Consider the following 22,039-nt stretch of genomic DNA (forward strand, 5'->3'; position numbering starts at 1 on the left):
AGAGCCTTCATCTCTCACATTAAGTGACCCTGTTGTTGCAGGGGATACCTGTGCATCAGTTACACCAAAACATCGGCAAACTGGAAAGAAATCTCTAGTATTATTTATCACAGAAAAACAGTTTACAGAACTACAAGGACAGAGGCGTAGAAATGCTTTCATTTTAAACATAGATTAATCCCTATTCCTGGTGCTTAGTGCATGGTACTGAAAACAATCCCCACCGTTCACCAAAAAGCACAACAAAGTTCTCAGTACCGTGACTTTATAGTGAGGTAGAGCTGTAGCAGGCAAGCGTTTACCTCCCGACGATGGATCGTTTTGTACCTCTATCCTCTCCAAGCCTAGAAGATGTTTGAAGGAAAAAATATAAGGTTTTAAGCCTCAAGAGACGCACTCCGGTGCTGTTGTTATTGCTGTCTGGCAGCAGGCCTCACGAGCAGCTGGAAGGCCCAGCGGCTGCCGTGTCTGCGCCCTGACACGTTCCCTACCCAACCCCGCGATGCCGCAATCAACCTGAAAGAGAAGAAAAAAGGACGGCAAAAATGCTGAAGCACTCAGATTTGTATGTTCTGTGCAATGTGAAAGTGCTCGATACAATATTCTAATAAAAATATATTGGCTTTGATATTATGTGCGATTACAAGTAAGTCCTAATCACTTTGAGAGACACGTGTCTAGCGTGCACACCATGTATGCACCGCGTAAGCTTTATTGTGATTAAGCCAGAGAACAGGTTCCACAAGCACACGGCAAAAGCTCCTCCTCGCTGACAGACTTGTTGCTATACATGCACAGACTTGCTCTTCACTAATATCAGTATATGATACAGACAAAACCCTTTTAGCATACATTCATCAGTAAATGTCCAAGAAGAACAAATCAATATGCCAAAACAGAATGTACAGATCCTAAGTGACAAAGCTCATTTTCCAACGGCTCAGAAACTACGGAATACAATAGTACAATTCATAACGTTTTTCATCCTGATGCCAGAGTCTATTTTCTTCTGTGAAAACATCCAGTGCACTGAAAATCCTGAGAGCATCCAGCTCCGTGTTGTATGGAGTGAAAATGCAACGCCTATGAAGGGTTCCTTATCAACAACATTCAGTGAGGTCACATATATTTTTGTTTCACCAACTCACAGAATCCCAGACTCAAGGCGAAAGGGCTGATGTAAGGGTTGTATTTAACAGGAAAGAAAAAAGAATGAGCAAAACCAAAAAAATCAATTTCATTTTTTTGTGTGAAGAAAGCTTTCAATATGTCACGCCAGAGTCTGCAAAGTGGCTTAAGGTTTTATGGATAAAATGACGTCTTAAATAACATTCTGCACAACGTCTAGTTCTTCAGTGATAGGCTGATTACTTCCAAGATTTAGTTTGAAGTACAGGGGAAAGAATTTGCCCATTTACAATTCACAATCAATCTCAGAAATTCTGTTACTGTGTTTAGGTCCCTCCTCTTTTTTTAAGTTTAACCAGAATGAAAAATTGCTCAGAAAAGCATTAAAACGTGTTTATAACAAGATAAAGTAAATAAAGTATATCATGAAAAACATTCGTTAGACTTTTCAGAAACAGGGGCAGAAGAGACGACTTCAGAAGAACTTTTAAAACCAAGATCTCAACACTTTTTCACTGCAACCATAATAAAGACATAGAACTCAGACGACACCAATGAATCCAAAGTAGCAGTCACTGCAATCATCTTGCCTGAATTCAGAAGACGTGTTTCATGTGTTTGATTCCATATGTTTTGAAGAAAACCATGATGATTAGTGCCCAGAGTCCCAAAATGAATCCTCCAGGAGGATGCCAGTCCTTTTGTTTTGGTTTCTGAAAGAAAGAAAACCAAGCAAAAAGAGAAAAACAAAGAATCCACGCTTAGTTTTCACATTAAACAGACGCTGTGTTTATCCAGTGCGGAAAAATGAAAAGCCTTGCAGTAGAGAAAAAAACACCAATAATCTGCATTTCTTCCTTAAAGCAGAAGCACCGTTGTTGATGTGCTGGAGCGGCCGATGGGAGGTGAGCTGCCACTCCAGCCGGGAGGGCAAGGACCACGAAAAGGCCACTAGACCTGTCCCTGAGACACCACTTTAACAGAGCCCGTCAATGCCGTGGCACACGTTCAAACTCATTGGTTGGGACAGAACTTCTCCTATCTGGACTCTCATGTTAATACAAGAGGAAAATGCTGTATGGAAAACACTTCCTGCAAGTGAAAATGTGGAAGAGAAGTGACAGTGTTGTTTTTCCACTACCTAGAGTGTTTTTCTACAGTTCCTTTTGTACTCCCAATTATGTGAATAAACAGATATCTAACCACATAGGAAGCTGAGATTCATTATTACAGCAATATCATGAACAAAAATAGGATTGTTTTTAATGTCAATCACATTTCCCAGGGGCCTCATTGAGTCTAACAGCCTCTCCTTAATGTAGAAATACATCCTGCAATTCAAATACCTGTTCCTTTAATATTTTTTTCCATCTTCAGCGAAAAGCAATACACTGCAAGGCCTTTTCTGTCCCACACTTAGCAGCAAGACAAGATCAAACTTGTCTGTCCACTTCTTCCTCATGCTTAAAAAACCTCAGATACTCCATATTCAGTGAGAAGTGGATTGTAGAAGATAAGAGCTGCTATGTGCCCCAAGATCTGCTTCTGAGGCCAAGAATAAGGTGAAGCTATAGGAATGGAAAATTTTAGTTAAGAATATCTTAACAAAAATATCAGAATTACAGTAGTTAGAAGTATAACTCATGCCTGTGCCTCGTCTTGCCCTCAGCAGGTGTTTTAAGGATCTTCTAGGCAGACAGAGACCATTTACTCTTACAACAATAAACACTGAAGTGCTTGCTGAGCCTTTTACTCCTGCCTTGCTGAAGGATTTGCACTATTTTGTCCTTGTATAGAACGAGGCACAAGGGGCAGAGAGTTTGGTTTTGTTGCGTTGAAGTCAAATCTAAAATTCTCTTTCTGCCACGTGAATAACTATTACAAAAGATGGTACTGTTTCAATTTCTGCGTGAATCTGTATAGAGAAGCTTGTTGTTTTCCATCAAATGTACCAGGTGGCTGGTGAACTTTAATGCAATAAGGAACAATTTGCAGCGTCTGTTCTTTCCAAACAGCTTTCCTATCAACAGGAAAACAATGTTTGTTGATTGCTCAGCTCCCATTTGCTAAGCTACATAGTTTTAGCTTTAGGATTTTTCTCTAAGCACCGTGCTTGTATTTAAAAAGTATAACAAATAGCCATGTCACCTGAGACACAAGACAACTTGGTTCTCTGAAATATTAACGATTTTACTCTGATACAGGAATCACAGAACCAGCATTATAATTTACATTAACAACAACAAAACCAAGGGTATGAGCAGAGGTGGTGTCTGTACAAGCAAACCACTCTATTTCCTAAGCAGCACTCATCAGGTGCAGCGTTGGTGTGATGTGCCACCTCGCTGATGCCCGCAGCCACGCATCTCCGTATCAACACCTCAGCAAACGAATGAGCTCTGTGTGTTCAAAGGGCTGCCAGCACTCCTCGCCTCCCAACGCAACTGCGGGTGACACTTCCTTGTTTAAATCCTCCTAATTAACCCGTAACTTCGTATGCATATTGCAGTGCCTGTTTCATCAATCTCTTTGTACTATCAATCTTTCCTTCCTTGGATCTCGGACAAATTCCTTACCACAAAGTGGCACCTGACCCTTCTAGACAAATGACTTCAATTTGCAGTCTGTGACACTAAAAGCCTCTCTCCTATTTTGTATAGAACACGTAATTTAATTTCTTTAAAGAATTTATATGAATAAATATTTATAAGGTGATCTATGAGTATGGTTTTACATTTTGTCACGCCAAGTACTCCGTGGGATTCCGCAAGGAAACAGAGGCCAGTGCAGCAGCGGCTCCGCACTGGGAAATCAAGGACACACGTACAGACGGTCCAAAGCCACAGGATGCAATGTTAAAATGTGAGTGATTCAAAACACATGAGAAACTATACAAGAGCTACATATTTAGTCATCTTAAAAATAAATTATCTTAATGAGAAAGATTTATAGACCCAGAAATTGAAATCTACAGATAAATATTAAACCACAGTAAAAGGGCAAAGGGATGCAAGTCTATTCCAGATATTTAAGTCAATAGCGAGGTTAATTGAGCACAAAATTATATTGAAATATGCCAGTATTTTCCAGTAGGGGCATACAGACATAGAAACCTTATGAATACCTAAAAGGGGATTATAGAGATTCCTATTTAAAGCTTCAGAGTATACCTGTAAGAGCTGAAATACATAATTTTCATTAAATTGACTTGATAATAGATTCCCAAGGAAGTCCACAACTGACAAATTCATCCTTCTAAAATTCTAACAAATATAGCATAGAAAACTTCAATAACCAATCTTTGTCCCAAAGCAGCAAATGAAAAAAGTCCCTTTACAAAAAGCTGCATTTTGCACCCACAAATGCAATTTTTGAAAGTCAGGCATTTTCTCCGCTTGTGAGAAAATGCTGAATGGACAGAAAACATTAAGTGTTGCAGTATTTTAATTTGCCATTAATTCTGTGTCTTAATTATGCCTACATTGATGTGAGAATGTGTACTATTAAAAGACCACAGATTGGCTGCAGTACTTAGAAACTACGCATAGCTTCCTCGTATTTGGGCCTGATGTGGAGGAGCAGAGGCTTTTGGCTCAAGTTACTCTGAATTTCCTTCTTGTAGTACCCACTTAAGAACTTACTATAGCAAGTACTGCTTAAGTCACTGACGTGTTTAGGTTTTGTGACCTATGCCACAATACAACCCCCTCTTCAGCCCTACAATAGTAGCGGTAACACATAGGTGAAAGGCACATATAAAATGGTACAATGTGTCATGAACAACTACATTTAGCAGCTTAGGCGCTAGTTATTACCGAATTGCTGGAAATTCCAAATTAAAAAGGTAGGTAGCTAAGCAACAGCAAGCCTCCTCCTGTGAACAGTTTTCTGCTGTACGCTATCTAGTTCTGGGAGACTCATTATCCTGTGGAACTTAAAACCAGTTAATAGAGAGTTGCTCCAAGTACTGTAATTAAGGAGAGAATAAAAGTGTATTTTCAAACTGGATGGGTCTGTAGGGACCCAAATGGAAACCATTCAAGACTTTCAAGGAAGGTGTTTCAAAAAACATGCAATACTCGTTACTCCAATTAAAATGAGTTTTATGTAAAAAAAAAATAAATAAAATAGAAAAGTATTAAAGCTGAAGTGGTAATTAGATTAAGAATGTCTTAATTTTAAAATGTTACATCAGAATGGAAGATTTAAAGCATCACGTATTAACATTTCGCATGGAAAACACTGTGTTAAATATCATTATAATCCACCCCTACAGTCCTCTCCCACTGGAACTCCCTTTGCATTAGTGTCCTCAATAGGGACCACAATACAGGTATGGAAAGCTTTGGGTTAAACTCAGAACCCACATTTGGATGGCAGCGGTAGAGAAAGCAGTGCAGACGGTCGGGAATGCAGGAATTCCCAAATGGAAAAGGGATACACAAATTCTTCAGTCTCCTCCAGCATCTCATTCCAAACAGGGCTTCAAGAGAGTGGGAAGATCATCATCCTTGTTATGGGGGATGTTCTCCCCAGCCTGGGGCAGATGGTGTGTATTTGTACCACGAGTGCAAAATACCCATATGTAACTGCACAAAAATATAACACTAGAAGCGCTTTGTTCCAACAAGTCCATTAAAGTGGCAGCTATCATATTTCAACTTAATCCCAGCTTAATTCTCTCCATTTAAATGAACATTTCTACTTCTCCCATGGCAACACTGGCCCAGGCTGCCCAGGGAGGTTGTGGAGTCTCCTTCTCTGCAGACATTCCAACCCGCCTGGACACCTTCCTGTGTAACCTCATCTGGGTGTTCCTGCTCCATGCGGGGATTGCACTGGATGAGCTTTCCAGGGCCCTTCCAGCCCCTGACATTCTGGGATCTGTAATACTAATGGTTTTCTTTCCTGTTTCTTAAGATACCTATTTTTACGTTAGGGTCTGTGTTAATGACAAGTACTGAAAATCTAAAAGAAGAAAAATCCACATTTCAAGGCAAGTCTTTGAAATCCAAGGCCAACCTCAGATCCCAAACTGAAACAACCCACCTGCTTCTTGTCTCAGAAACAAACAAACAAACAAAACCAAAACAAATGATCAAAAAAACCAAGCAAACAAACAAAAAAACCCAAAACACAACAAAAGGAAACAACAACCAACTGATCTCAAACTGAAGGACAAGGGAACCCCTTGGAGAAGCCAAATTCTGCTATGGAGTACAGTGCACCGTGCCAATAGCACATGATGTATTTCCTAGAGGGACTTCATAATAATTCAGGTTTACTTGCAATTTAAAATGTCAAACTGGGTAATCCTCTCAATTCCTATGACAAAGCACACAACAAAGTTTAATTTCAGAATGAATTTATATGTATCACAAGCAAATCATAGCACAAAGTATGTCCTCAAAGCTTTTAGTGGAATTACGCATTTCTAATTTGTCAGTTACAGTTTGGATTTGGGGTCTTTGCAGGGGATGGGGGAAATCAAATGATTTCAGCCATCTAGTAATAGTTTAATCCTCTTTTGTGCCCACAGTAAGATCAAAGTCCTAAGAGAATTCCAACATAAACGGTGCCTCTTAATCTGCAAAACAATTTAAAGCACTTTTTTCTACTCTCCCAGTTTGTATTTATTAACCACAGTGCCACGATTACTGATATCTCCAATATTAACAAAATAACGAAGAAAGTTCATTCATCAACAACAAAAACTCATGAAGGATACAGGAAAGAACAGTAGTTAAACTAAATTAACATATCAATGCCAACAACTGCATTTTAAATATTTGCTTTGAACACTGTGTAATCACTGCAATATAAACTACACCACTGCTATAATAGCTTTAGTTTTTCATTTCCTTCTAAAATATGTCACCTATAAGAGCTTTTTAGAAATTAACTTCTACTTCAAAAATGGCTGCTCACTTATTATTCTTTACTTCCAGTGTTATCTCTCAGCATTGCATAGCACTTTAAAGCGCTTTTAGTGGTTTAACAATTATTCATTAATCTTCCAACCTGTGACACAACACATAATACACTACTTGTAATCAAAGGAAGCTTCCCCAGCACCTGGGGCCCAGCGCAGTTTAATCCCCAGACCAGCCGGTGCTCAGAGGAGCGATGCCCACCCAGCAAACACAGCACGGACTGTACTGGGGGGCCCAGCCAAGGTGTGACCTGCTCAGCTACCAGGTACACCATGGGACTCAGGTGTGCCTCAGCGTGGAGATGGAAAAAGGCACAACATAAAGGTGCATTTAGAAAAAAAACCAAACAACTGGCTACATCTATTCAATATGAAGCAAATTGGGTTTTATTTTAATCAAATTCATGCTCTTCCATGAAGCCATTCATTATTAGAAGGGGGGTGGTCAGTAGGTCAGAGAGGTTCTCCTGCCCCTCTGCTCTGCCCTGGGGAGACCACACCTGGAATCTTGTGTCCAGTTGTGGCCTCTCAGTTCCAGCAGGACAGGGAACTGCTGCAGAGAGTCCAGCGCAGCCACCAAGATGCTGAAGGGAGTGGAGCATCTCCCGTGTGAGGAAAGGCTGAGGGAGCTGGGGCTCTGGAGCTGGACAAGAGGACACTGAGGGGGGACTCATTACTGGGGATCAATATGGAAAGGGTGAGTGTCAGGAGGATGGAGCCAGGCTCTTCTCAGTGACAACCAGTGACAGGACAAGGGGCAATGGGTTCAAACTGGAACACAAGAGGTTCCACTTAAATTTGAGAAGAAACTTGTTGGGGGTGAGGGTGTCAGAGCCTGGCCCAGGCTGCCCAGGGGGTTGTGGAGTCTCCTTCTGTGCAGACATTCCAACCCGCCTGGACACCTTCCTGTGTAACCTCATCTGGGTGTTCCTGCTCCATGGGGGGATTGCACTGGATGAGCTTTCCAGGGCCCTTCCAACCCCTCACATTCTGGGATTCTGTGATGATTGTTACTTTTCACAAAAGGGCAGCTAAGTCCAAGCAAATATATGAATTATATTTGCAACCAGGAAGCTTCATGCCACCTGTAGCATGCAAAACAGAAGATGAGCAGCTTAGTTAAGAAGGTATTCAAAATGTGGTCACTGTTAGTTTGAGAAGGATCCTTCTTTGTCTACATGTTTATGTTTAATAAATTTGAACAAGAAAAATATTATTAGCAAACACAAGACTAAAAACATTTAGCACACAGTGCCATGCCACAAACAGAAAGAGAAACTTCCTGAGATCCTTACATTAAAGGGGGTCAGAAAATGACAAAAAATGCACACTAGCAAGGCAGACCTCAGTGGAGAGGATCTCCAAAAGCTATCAGATATAAAAGCAACCCACTGGTTGCTACCCAGACTTTGGGTCAAGCAGACAGAAACAGCAGCTGCAGAGAACAAAGGAGGTGAAAAGGATGTACAGATGCTGCTAGAGGGATGAAGGTATTTTGTAGTCACAAAAATTGTGTAAATAAGGCCAACCTGCTCTCAGAGCGTTATTTTTCCAAGCAGCATGCCATGCTCCCTCTCCACTGGGAAAAGATTATCTCTAAGTCTTCTATGGTACAGATCTGGTTCACACAAATACAATGTTGTGTTGCCAGTGGAGCAGAACCAGAACCACAACCAGCGTCTCAGCGCTGCAGAGACGGGGCAGCGTCTGCGTTACTCCAGGTACCGGCCCGGCCTTTCAGCACAGCATCCTCCTTGGAAATCTGACCTGGATTGCCCAGTGTCTCTCTGGACCACATGGTGAGTCCATACAAATGCTCTTCAATCAATATGCTCTGAGGCAGTTTTTTTCTCCATCTCATAAAATTAATTGTATGCCTTAGAACTTCCATTATGAAGCATAATTTTGATCACCCAAATCCAAATGAAGTTGTTTGTTTGTATGGAGAAACCATGATGTTCATAAATTATTATGCTATTCCTTTCAAAGCAGTAGTGATGCTTCTAACCACACATTTTTTTCCTGGATATCCCATGAGTATCTGTTCATTTATTTCCAGGTGACAGACTGTATTAACAACAGATGTTAGACAACATTAGATCTTATACTCGATACGCCATATTGAGTACAAGATCTAATCAAATACCTCAACAGCTACATTTTAAGAAACTGGAATCCAAATAAATATTCCTTATGCATGTAGTTTTTACTGCTCGTTTTTTAAATCTCTACAGCTGTAATTTTAAAAGTTCTCCTTTGCCCTGAGCTGTGTGCTACATTATACACGTGTGCAGTAGAGCTCCACATCTTCCATCTCCAGCTTGCACAACACAAACCAGCATTACATCTAACAGGCACGAATGAAAAAGTGGCTGGAGAAGCAGGGCTGAGGCAGAAGGTGCCTGCACATTTATATGAGCAAGATCAAATCTGGCTGTGTTTTTATTGCAAAATATTTTCATTTTTGGTTGGAAAGCAGTGTATTACAGCTGGTGACAGATCGATCGGTTTGTTCCCTGCCACCACCCAGCTTTAAAGACGATTGTTGTATTCAGTAGTTTGTGCACACATACGCCAGACAAGTATTCCCACCCAAGTTTATGTTGTACGTACTCTCTTTGTGAGCAGAAAAAAGGGAAAAAGAACTATTCTGAAACACCAACCTCATACTTTTGGCTATTCTAGCTGTTATGCAAACTTGAAAACAAACCATAAAACACGGACACAGCAGTGATACACCTACACCAGAAAGCCGTTTCTATTACGCTTGGTATATCAAAGAACAAGAAGTCCCAGAGAGCAAATCCATTCCTGCAAGGAGTTTTTGTAGGCAGCTGCCATTAAGAAAGAATGGCAGATTTATGGTATCATAACTACTCACTGTTCCCACATGACATTTGCATGACACAAGGTCCATCAGTCAATGCTACAAAGACCATTTGTCTGGAAGAACAAATGAGAGTAGCTGAGTACAAACCCTCCCAGACTACCACAGGTAACATGTACAGTACCAACAACTTGCTGAAAGAGTCTTTAAAGAAAGATAAAACCACAGATGGTCTTATCTAGTAGCAAAGCGGTTGCACCTTTCGTGTCTACCAGCTAAACTAACCACAGGTTACTGCCCTGTTGATGTAGGAACACGGACCGGAGGGACGGCCGTCAGTGTGTGGGGCCTCCCAGCCTGGGGGCTGGCGATGGTGGGGGGCACACACCGAGCGAGAAAGCCGGTCACCGCAGAACGAATCACTTGCACAAAGCTGAATCACAACCTCAGGTAAAGAATTTGCACAGGAGTGACAATGTGGGATGCTCTTGTCTGCCCGACAGTGTGAACACAACTGCTCCATTACTGGAGTCTTCATTCATTTACCCCTTCCATTCATTCTTCAAATGGAAATGATTCCATCAAATTCCAACCTTTTGAATTATTTAGGAAAACAATTCTAGACAGAGCACCAGAGAGCAGCCTGTCAATATCTCTATCTCTGGCCATTCATCAGTCCCGTCACGAGCCTGCGAGTTCCACTGCCGCGCTCCTCACAGCATGCTATTGCAGAGTAAACAAAATATAATTAACTTAACACAAAAAAAGCACCAATAACACCTCGCTAAGTTTACGCGGTTAAGTGGGATAAATGTGTGAATATATTTGGAGCCAACAGAGCCTTCACCTGAGGAAAAGCTTTCAGAAAGGTATCACAGCACTGCAAAATACGGCAAGTTAAGATTGATAACATCTGTATCTTTTCCTTATCAATGTGAGCTTATTGGCAACAGCTACCTTTTATGCTGCATAAACTCAGAAGAATTATAGTCGATAGAGGAAAAAAAAACAAGAAAACTGTTACTGCTAATTTTACTACTCACTGAAATACCATTTAAATAAACACTGTCTATCAGAGAAGCTTTCATGGGTAAACAATAAAAAGTAATGATTAATAAAAACGGTACAAGGTTATGTGAGAAATGAAAACGTTACAGAACACTGAACTGACACCAGAAAATGGAATTAAATCTTGCATCTTGGACAACCTACTACAATGTGCTTTGTTAATCTGCTTTATTTAGAAAGGTCTTGATCCTGTTTATATTTAGTGACAGGTAACACAAACTAAGTCAAGTCTTACACTCAAATTAAATATGTACTTACACACACACAGACTAATGCTGTTTCTATGCCCAGTGCAATCAGTATTAAGCAATAAAACATGGAATAAAGACTAAGAAATACCTTGCCCTTTGCAAAGGATCTACCAGCATCCCCTCCTTCCCCTCCACACACACACATCCATGCACGTGCTTGGCTTTCTTTTTCCTCGTGTTATTATTCCACAAATACAAAACACCAGAAACCTGTAAACTAGAGAACTAATTGAGCAGATGCTGACCCTTCTGCCCAGGCCTCATCTCGCAAAAACTGCACAACCGTGTTGTATGTTTAGTCGGGTAGTTCCAGTTCACAGCTTTTGGGGAGAGCGGAGCTGAGGAAGAATCAGACCACTCCAAGGTACAAATGGAGAGAAACCAAACATGGGTCTTGACAGAAGCCATTCAGTAGCACCAGGAAAAGTGATAAAGCAGGATATGCTTCACCCCTGTCACACAGCAGATCTCTGTATTTCATCAGTTTCTAGTGTGGACAAAGCCAGAAGAATTCTGAACAAGTCCAGCATAATTTGGGGATGCCAAAGGTAGCTCCTTCATAGCCCAAGGAGGCTTCTGCAGAAAAATGAGCTGAAAGGTAGGAAAGATGCCCTTTCTCTGCATAGAAAAACAAACGTCTTACTAATCAATGACCACCCCGGCGTACTGGTTACTTCACATTTCCCAGTAAGTCTCATTCCAAACGCAAAGCTTCTTCCACCAATGCCTCCTCCTGCGGAACAGCAAAACTGATGGCCAAAATGAAAGCAATTCTAGAGCAGTATTTCTATTGTTACGTACTGAATTTGCTAAAAAAAAAAAGTGATTTAATTTACCGTTAAAAGTTTTGCCTAATCAGTTTTCTTTTAATTAGGGAAGTCCTAAAACTTGTTTTAGAACAAGCAGAACTATTACCCTCAGTAAGAATTAACAAAATAAATGCAGCAGTAGCTCTTCATTCCATTATATTTTCAGCTTTTAATTTAGCCTAAAAGACAATGAATAAAGTCATTAAGTAAATTTTTTTAATGTAGCCTTTTACTGCTACTTTTTACTATAATAATAATAATAACAACCCCAAAATTCTAGTGCTAGGAATTACTTTCTCACTGAGGTTTTTGTGGGTTAATTGTCTTCATCTAATATTGATATTTGGTACTTGGATGTAATTAAGAATAGGGGAACCATTCTTAGAATACTATTTCAATCCATTAGGCAAATTTTCTCACTGTGATATGAAAATTTACATATACTTAATTAGCACACCTACTTCTTCTGAGCCTAAGTGCACCTAAGCTATCTTTTATGATGGCCCAAGGAAAGAGAAAAACCAACCCACAACACATCAATTATGTCTCCACTCAATTGTACAACTATTTTAAAATGTGTGGACGGTTACGACAAAATTGAAAAATTACCATAATAGGCTTTTGACACTTCCCTGCTTAAGAAAAAATTAATTCTAACTCCCCGGTTTTATGCAAAGCCTTTATAATTTCTCTAATCTCGAGTTCCCATGACAGGGAACACAATACTTTCAAGTACAAGAGTGCAAGGCTTGGCATCTTCTCTGTTTAGTTATGCAGTTTATTTGAGGGAAGCCTAAACCGCTAAGCCTCCCTTTGTGTTTCATATAAGCCTTCCTCAGTGGAAATACAAGTTAATTTCAGTAAAATGAAGTTTTAGGAAGAATGTATTCACTAAAGCAAAGCTTTTTCAAACGCAGTATCTGTTTCCCGAGTTGCTCTACAACCTGTCATAAAAATAAACTAAAAAGAAACAACTTTTAAAAGATACATTCACATATGAAACATCACAAACATAAAGAGAGCCTAATGGAGTAACTTATTTATCGGTTTACTGTATGTTTTTCAGTTTCATCTTGCATTGCGCATGAAAACGCTCTACCAATGTAATCAATTAGGGTATTCTAAGCGTAGGACACTAAGCATCTTCTGTTTTATTAATGATAACTATTATTAAAACCTACTGTTTATGTTGCAAATCAACTATATTGCTGGTATACACTTTCATACATAGTAAGGTGTGTGGATCACATACTAAATTCACAGAGTTATTTCATACATTGCTCTGCCCTCAAGCACAGCTGAAATATCTGTATAGCAGATACTATGCTACAGCAGCACATGGTATATTACGATGCCTACAAACCTATTAAGGTCACAGAAAGCTTGTGCATATATTTAGTCTATTCCCATGTGAGGCAGAGGTATATTATTTGCATACCATTATGCACTGAAAACCTATTCAGTTATCCCCACTGGAGACAACTCACCACAGTGACCTAAATCGTATTCACTTTGCCCATATTGGAAGGAACAGCAAATAAATTGGACCGAGTGCAGACAAATCCAAAAATGAGTCAGAACATCTAAGAATCCAGGCTTAGAAAGCACAAATGCAAATGAATGCAAACCAGTGTATCACAATAAAAATCTCACAGAAGCAAAGAATGATGAAATAAATGAATTACATGCTTAATAGAGGACTGCGATTTTAAGAGTGAAAATGGCTGGAGAGATGATTTTAGCAAAAAAACTCTGACATGAGCCAAGCTTATTATGACCACAAAGGAGAGCAGAGAGTCTCAAATCACAGAACTCACTTAAAAATAACCTACTTACATTTGCAGAGATGGCAGCAGTTCTAATATCAGCTGCCCAAACCAAAGCGAAACAGCTACTGATATTTTATCTATAGCACTATACAACAATTCACATGACATTAGCAATTGAGACACCTGGGACACGTACACGTTGCTTCTTCAATAACAGCTGTAATATCGAGCATGCTTTCTGTAATCATGTACTAACATGCCATAATTGTCCTCCTCATTTACATTCCCCCTATAATTACAATATTTTGATTAAACATCTACGAGCCTCTACTAACTCCCTTTTTCTAGTCAACCTTCCTGATTTTGATATTGGCACAAAGAAGGGAGAATATAAATAAAGTCAGAAAGTCAGAAGAGATTAACACAGTGGTTCTTTAAGGCCTTAATCTACAAATCAGAATCTCTCACTGTTAACCTTGTTTTGCTTCTTTGCCAACATGCTATGTGGAGTTTAGTTTAAGCTGTGAGCATTTTTCAACATGTCTCTTTCTGTAAAGCTCTGAGCATACCTACAGCCCAGCAGAAACAGGAGCCACAGCCTTAAAATCACAGTTGCGAGCAGGCTGTAAAGCTCAACAAAAGAGGATCATGACACAATCAAATCCAAAGCCAAATTAGAGACACAGAAAGGTCAACAATGCATATTAAAGTCTGTGCCTGCAGACTCTTCAAACACGTGGCTGATTCAGCTGAAAAAAGGCACAAATGATTTTTTTTAATATAAGAAAAAGAATAATTTTTAGAATTTATGGTCATACAGCTTTTACTGATCCTTCAAATGCAGCTATTTGAAGTTCAGATGAGTAAACCACAAAGACCTACAGCACTCTCTAATGCCTGACATGTTACAGTCACTCCTGAACCCCTGCCTTCATTTCACATCTTAGACAGTGCTTATTAAAAAGAAACAATTACAGGAATTACCTCTTAAGGAAGCTGCAAATCCAACACAGCACCTCTAACAATTCTAGCTACAATAGAGCTGGGGTATCTTTTAATATATTTTTTAATAGTACACCTGATAATTCTATATGCTGGTGGGTATGAAACTTCTATCTCATAATTCATGAAATGCATGACGCTACATTCGCATATAAAACCTCATATTACCAGCATTCTCAAAGGCAAACTGGGCACTCCATGATATGCACAAAAGCCTTAAATTTATTACCATGTCACCTTTCCAGAGCAACAATTCTTTTCACTCTCACCTGCTCATGAGAAATATAAACAAGAATTTTCAGAGAATACGCATGCATTTTATAAATTTTGGTTGCTACTACCTATTCTAGTTGGCTTTAGAAATTCTGCAGTCACACACCCAGGCAGGCTGAAAAGATGCCCTTTTTGTTTTCTCTAAGCAGCAGTTTTCAGCTCAGTGCTGTGCCTAATGAGCACAGAACTCTAACGTGGGGGACAGCGGAGTGTGGCCACTCGAGGGGCAGCCTCGAGTTAAATCACTCCAAGCTGCCCGTCAAACTGATCTCGCACCCCGTGCCAAAGAAGAATGAAGACATAATGCCAGTCTTTAAATGTAAGGGTTTTCATAGGTCAGGGAAACAGAAAAAAGACGTGACCTCAGAAAATTGCACAGTTCAGTGCTATAATTCTTCATCCAAACTGCAGGACCTGTACAGTCATTTTGAAAACACTGCGTCACTTGTATCCAGTTTTGCCATTGCATCTCCCTGAAGAGGTGACTATTTTTGATGGAGACCATGGTCTAGGGGTTACCGTCACCTTGCTGGGTGCCGCTTGCGTGAAGAAGTGATAAATGCACGCTTCAAGACATGACAGCAGAGAATGGACACTACTGATGCCCAGACAAGCTGACGTTGTACATGCACATCAGACAGAACATTCTGGTAACTGCTCAACTGTTCTCAACAGAGCTGTGCAATAGGAAAAAAAGAGATCATTCTTTTTTTTCTTTTTAAAATATACTTCTGTTTCATTTAAAAAAAAAAAAAACGCAAGGAAGGAGGTGAAGTTACATGTTTTAATGCATAAACAGGGAAAAAAAGGATGGACCATGCATGCAACATTTCTGGCAAGAAAAAGCTGCCATCCTCCATCTCCAATGTCTCTGGGCAGCTGGAACAGGCCATGGCAAAGCTTGCCCTTCTTGGGCTTCAGAAAATATTCAGTGTGGTATTTGTAGTAGGAAATAGTTAAAAGCAAGAACCCCACAAGGTTCCTTTCGATGCATGTAGTTATTCAAGCCATTGTACTCGGCTATAATTGGAAGAATTTAATACTACATTCAGTTCCCCTGGAATGCTTGGTCAGCAACAAAACCCACTCCTGCTTCTTTTCTGGCTCTGCCAAGCAGCGTTGTGTGCAGACAAAAGATTTCCCTGTGCATGAATATTTTGGTAGCCTATCCTCATAGAAATGAATTTCTTTATAATTACGGCTAAATTTCTAAAATGTGGGAGGCAGCGTTTGAAAGAAAAATAATTCTAAGTGCTTATCTTTATGGAAGACTAAGAGAAGAGCTTCCATCTAATATTTCAACTTAATAAAGTGATAAAGAAGAACCTTCCATGTGATTCAGAAATGGTAAAATAATGATCCTGGAGAGGCAGAGTGATGACCCACAACAGTCCCTTAACAGGAAGATGGCAAAGAAGAAACTTCTTTACTAGATCTGTGCTTCCAGAGGGTTTTCCCTCGTGCTCTGAACAAAACAAAACCAGCTGTACCTTGTCTGTAAAAACAGATCATCACTAATTTCTGCCAACTCCACATCGTTGTATTCTGTGATGAGAAAGAATTTATGAGAAAAGCAACAGCAAATAAAATTATCATTTAAATCTTGTACAAAAATAGGCTACACTAAGAAAGATGCTCTATTTCAGGAATGTTACGACTTAGTTTATAAGATTTCATTGGGCTAACGTGTTACGTAATTTCTGAATAAGAAAAAAAGAGAAAGAAATTACTGTTTGTGTGGACTACTGGTTTACATACGAAGGTCCTGAATACCGTCACGGACTCTGCAGTACTTCACTAGAGCAAAAAAATGCCTGAAAATGTTTCTGGTTTAATGCTTTGCCAATAAAAAATCTGTACCAGCTACAACCAAGCCAAGAACATGTTCCGTGATTTCTTGGAGTTAGTCTATTATTTTCTTTTATTTATAGAAAACAGTACTATCAAAATAATTAAGCACTCATTCTCTAGATTTAAAGGTACACATTGCATACGCTACATGACTCACACACACAGCAAGACTCTGCTACTCACAATGTTTTTTAATCGACCATGATATCAGAAGAAATATGAAGAACTGAACTTCAAAGCACCTATATGCACCAAGTAGCACACAGTGTTGGCAGGAATATCTCTGCTGCTATACGACATATTGGGTGGTTGGCAAAACCATGCAGTAATGGCTTTTCACAGAAAGTCTGGTTTGCTCCTTTTGAGCACAGAGTTTTTTACTAGGTAGCATTCAATTTAAAGGAAGAAAGAAAAATTAAATGATCCCTAACTTATGCAGCAGCCAGAGAAATTAAATCCACGTACTGTATGTAAGTTAGGGAATAAAACAAGCTCTTATTTACTGGATAACACCCAGTCAGGGTTACGCTTGAGACCACTGCTGTCTGAGCTACAAAATGCAGGCAAACCACCTCTGGTTACACAATTCACAAATATATGTTTTAGATTAAACGTTAAAAAGGAATTGAAAAAAAAAATCTTAGGAAAAGACATTGATTTGTAACTCCTATACACCCCATGTGCCCTAGATTAAGAAAGGCTGGAGGAGCAAAAGGCGAACAGCAAACCTGGGTTTAATTCTGCACCTGAAAATAGTCAGAAGGCCTGAGCTCCAAAAAGGTCTTTAAGTCAGCTGGTGAGGAAGAGGATGTTGACAGATTCCCATGCCACGCATCAGAAACAGCTTTTCTCACCTCTCGTCTGGAACAGACTGACGTGAACGCTGTCAGCACAGGCGGCTGTTCCCCGGGTACTCCCAAGTGGCCACAAGCAGTGGCACTGCCACGGGGACAACGCCGTCTTCAGAGCTGCAAAAGCAAAACCAGACCAGCGGGGTGCCCTAGTGCAAGGTGACATGTCACAAGCCTTGTTCTTGAGTAGCCATGTAATGTATTTTGTTAAAATAAAATTGAATTCTAAAGAGAGAGCATTTCCTAGTCTTTGACATGAAAAATTCAATTTTCAGTAGTCCTGAAAAAATTTGGTTCTGACAAAGAAAAGCATTCCTGAAAGACCTGTGTCTGTGCTAAAAGATGCAGCAAAATTTGGACCTTTTGGTGAAAGGTCATATTTTATCTTTGACATCATCTGGCTAAATACTGTGACCAGAGTTTTAAAAAGCAAGCTATGCTTTCTTTTCAAACACAGCTACAGGAATGTATTTTCAGAGAATGTATAAACAGCTGCGTCTAAAACTTTGTACATCCAACCTGACACAGCGAAGTATCACCTCATAGTTTTTGGACCTCATAGCCCGTAAAGACACAGTATAATGCAAATACCCCTTATCAAGGTACTTTAAGATTTTTAATAAATTATTAGCCGTAAACCAAAATTACTGTCTGCTGTGCAATTAAACACCTCGCGTACTTGACTAAAGTTCTGCACACCCCTAATGGTTCTTATAAAACATAAACAGGCACTAAGATTCCACCATCAGGACAGCCGTAGAGTGGGTGCGAGATGCCACCCTTGAGACGTAACAAGTGCTATAGGGCAGCTGTGGGGGGTCAGGCAAGGCACCCGTGTGACCCCTGAATTTTACAGCCTTACTTTCAAGATTCTAGGAGCATGTGATGGGTTAATTTTCATATCAAGCATTTCACAAAGATCGCAAGTCACATAAAACCGCTTTAATGTAATGTTTGTGAAAACATTTAAGTCTGAGAGCTAAAATTGTTGTGTTATAGATTATCAAAAATAACTTTAAAAAAAATCTATACAACACGATGTGTTCCATTTTCTTAAAACTGTTTCAACAATTTCTGCCAAATGCTGCTAAAGAAAGCCCCTCTCAATTAAATCAGCGTGAAACAGGAACAACATCAACAAACGAATAAACTAACACCTCTCTACTGTGTGAGAATGAGGTCCCAAGAATGAATAAAAAGTAATCTTGAAAGTAAATGGATTTTATTTTGGGGGGAGGGCAAACTCATTAGAGAAGCACAGAAATTATGGAAACAAAGATCTTCTTGCAAGACTTAATACAGATCTGCAACTCTACAGTCATGTTGGATGATCATCAGCCTGTCCACCTATGACTCTGGAGATCCCTTTCCCATCTTCTTTCTTACATTTCTTATTTAATTTCCCTTATTGTGGACTGAGTCGATAACCTCAAACTAGACTGGATGTGGCAACACCCTAAAGTCCTGCAAGCCTAAACTCAGCAAAGCTAATGGTGCTCACATGAGTTGCTCAACTGGAATGTGGAACGGAGAGACAGATTGACTCAACAGGGCTGGCATGACCTCCCAGTGATCTCCTGAGATTACAGAAGGCATTTTCCACTAAGGCTTCTACAGAGAGCCTACAGAAGTGCACTGGTTTACAACCTTACAAAACAAACTTAATACATACATCCAAAAGGAAACTCAATCTAATTTAATTAGAAATTACATCTAACATCCCCCATGCGTTGCCCTATATGAGAAAACACCTAGGAACTCTTTTAAGTAAACCATGTCAAATTTAAATAAATTGTACAATCGCCACTATGGGTTGGAAGTTGGTTTCCTGAGATACCATCCTATTTTAACAGCATGTTAATTTATCTACTTAATATTTTACAATGGACTAAAATCAGTATACAAGTCGATCGTAGTCCGAATTTGCTGTTTCATTTTGTTTTCAATTATAACAACATCAGGAGATCTGGCATTTATCCACTGAAATGTGCCTTTCATCAATAAAACATCCTTCCATCAGTAAGACACCTGTAACAATTTAAGTCTCTTCAATACTCTAAATCCCAGGTAGGCAAAATATATTAACACATAGTGACATTCAGAGCATGAGCATGTGCACTAAAGGTAGGTACTTTAATTAAAATACCTGGCTGAATTGGAGGGCCAGCAATGAATATCCTTTATGATAAATGAAAACAATCTTCTCAAATGCAGTTTCTCACGTTCTTTCACCAGATCTGTTTCAACTACAGAAGGTGCAGAATTAAAGTAATCTCTCCCTTTTCTCCCTTACTATTCATAAACTCAGTCCGAGTAGTAGCATTGTATGCACGGCTGTACACAAAGAACCTCATTAAAAAGGCTGTCTTATGTGGGAATTCTTCTGAAAGTTTAACTTCTGCCATTTTAGAAGTTTACATTCCTCTACCGAGCACCAGTGATTCTTTATTTCAGTTGAAAACACACATTTTTCTTTTGTTTTTGAAAAGGGAGAAAGCCACTTCATTTTGGTTAGTGTCTAAAAACTAGTGGCTTAAATGTTAGTATTTGTTTTCATTCTGCTATTTATCTTCATTTCTTCAAATTTGTCTTTTTAATAATTAATCATGGTCTAATGCATTCAATATATCACATTTCTGAGAATTGGAACTGTGAACTTTATAGGGTTGTTATTCTTTTTGGTTTATACTGTTATAATAACACATAATTACCATAAAGTTTAAGATCAATCCCCAAATCAGATTCTGGGTCTCCTTTCATTAAATAGTTTAGTCTGTATCAAGTCTGAAATTTTCACATGGAATAATCGGATTAGAAATCAAAAGGTACATTTCTGTTCATTAGGATAATATTTTTTAAAATACCACGGAAGTACTGAAGAGAATGTTAGAAATCACATGTAAATGCCCAACAAAAACACATAGACTTTCAGTAGCATTCAGAATAATAAGTTTACAGTAAAATTAGGATAGAATTACCGGCCGCATTGGCTACTCATTATAATTAAATTGTACTTTGGCATTATACTGATTTAGGATACTAGTCTACCATTGTGAAACATTAATATATATTTATGCTACAAATATACACCACTGATGCCTTCATTTCTGCCCAGAGGTAAATGAAACATGGGTTAACATGAAAGAACTCTTCCGTGTGATATAGAACCAACAACAAAAGCCGATACTAAATACAGTGATTACCCATTTGGATAAAGCATAACACCACAAATAGTATTCACTGGTTTTACTCATGTTATCTTATTTCTTAGAATTTCTTTCTTTTTTCTTCAAGTAAAAAATATATATACATATGAACTTAACATGGCCCTTGCACTACATGTCCCAATTGTCACAGGGCCCTCAGAAATGACACATTATAATCTTTGCAATGCTAATTCAGCAGGACACGAGTGCAGAGTATGCTGAGCTGATTACAGCTGGAGGCTCGAAAAGGGCATCATCATCATCATCCAAAACCAGGGCATGATGCCTGACTCCCTGGCACAACAGCTAAACAACTGTCATTTTGCTCTGTTTCTCCACATCAAAGACATTTGCAGTTCTGTTGGGTCTGTTTTGCTGCTCTGTGTGGACCACAGCTCTATATTCTTGGTAAATTTGCTAGAGCAAACAGATAAGAGCACACAAAAAAAGATTCTTGCCTTTCCACAGTGCAATATTCTATTGCAGTATAACACACAGCAGCCCAATGAACCCTCTGTGGCTATTACCCACCTAATGTTGTAAAAATATTACTATGACATTTCGTCTGGTCGACCATCTTAAAGGTTAATTCTGTTTCCTATTTGAGATTTTCCTCTAGGTGAGCCATTCCATGCAGTTTCTATTTACTGATTCCAAACAACCCCCAAACTGTTTCATTGCTCACTCTCACTGTTAAGAACATATTGACTGGCTGCCTGCTCTGCTGTTTAATTCATTTATGCTCAGAGTCAGACATGAAGACAGAATTTTAAATGTGACATTTGCAGGCTGTTGGGTCATTTGAAGCTCTGACAACACCAGGGAGTTCCTGACATACAAACTGGTCCTGATTTCCAGTCTTCCATGTTCTGAACACATCAGAAATTCTTCCCGGAGGTGCAGATTTCAGCCCAAAGTTTTCAAATCCCTTGTGTTTACCTCTCGCAGAAAAGACCAGTACACTTTAAAGTTTTAAAATAAAGCTTGTTTCCTTTAAGGTAAAACCAGCACTGCCTGCAGCGTCTGACTCAGCTTCTTAAAAACACTGATTAACACAGGTATTCTGAAAGAC

General features: G+C 39.3%; 1 protein-coding gene across 1 annotated transcript in view; it reads right to left on the reverse strand.

Annotated features, from left to right (window-relative positions):
- Window positions 1-1,724: 1,724 nt before the first annotated feature.
- PIGK (phosphatidylinositol glycan anchor biosynthesis class K) overlaps window positions 1,725-22,039 on the reverse strand; it is a gene marked incomplete at both ends in the record, with an annotated part of 66,918 nt that continues 46,603 nt past the window's right edge. The window contains one exon of the mRNA XM_080348733.1: window positions 1,725-1,841. Coding sequence (XP_080204859.1) covers window positions 1,725-1,841 — 117 coding nt within the window. The remainder of the gene's footprint in view (window positions 1,842-22,039) is intronic.

The sequence above is a fragment of the Nesoenas mayeri genome (genome assembly GCF_963082525.1).
Source record: "Nesoenas mayeri genome assembly, chromosome: 8".
In the NCBI taxonomy this organism is placed as follows: Eukaryota; Metazoa; Chordata; class Aves; order Columbiformes; family Columbidae; genus Nesoenas; species Nesoenas mayeri.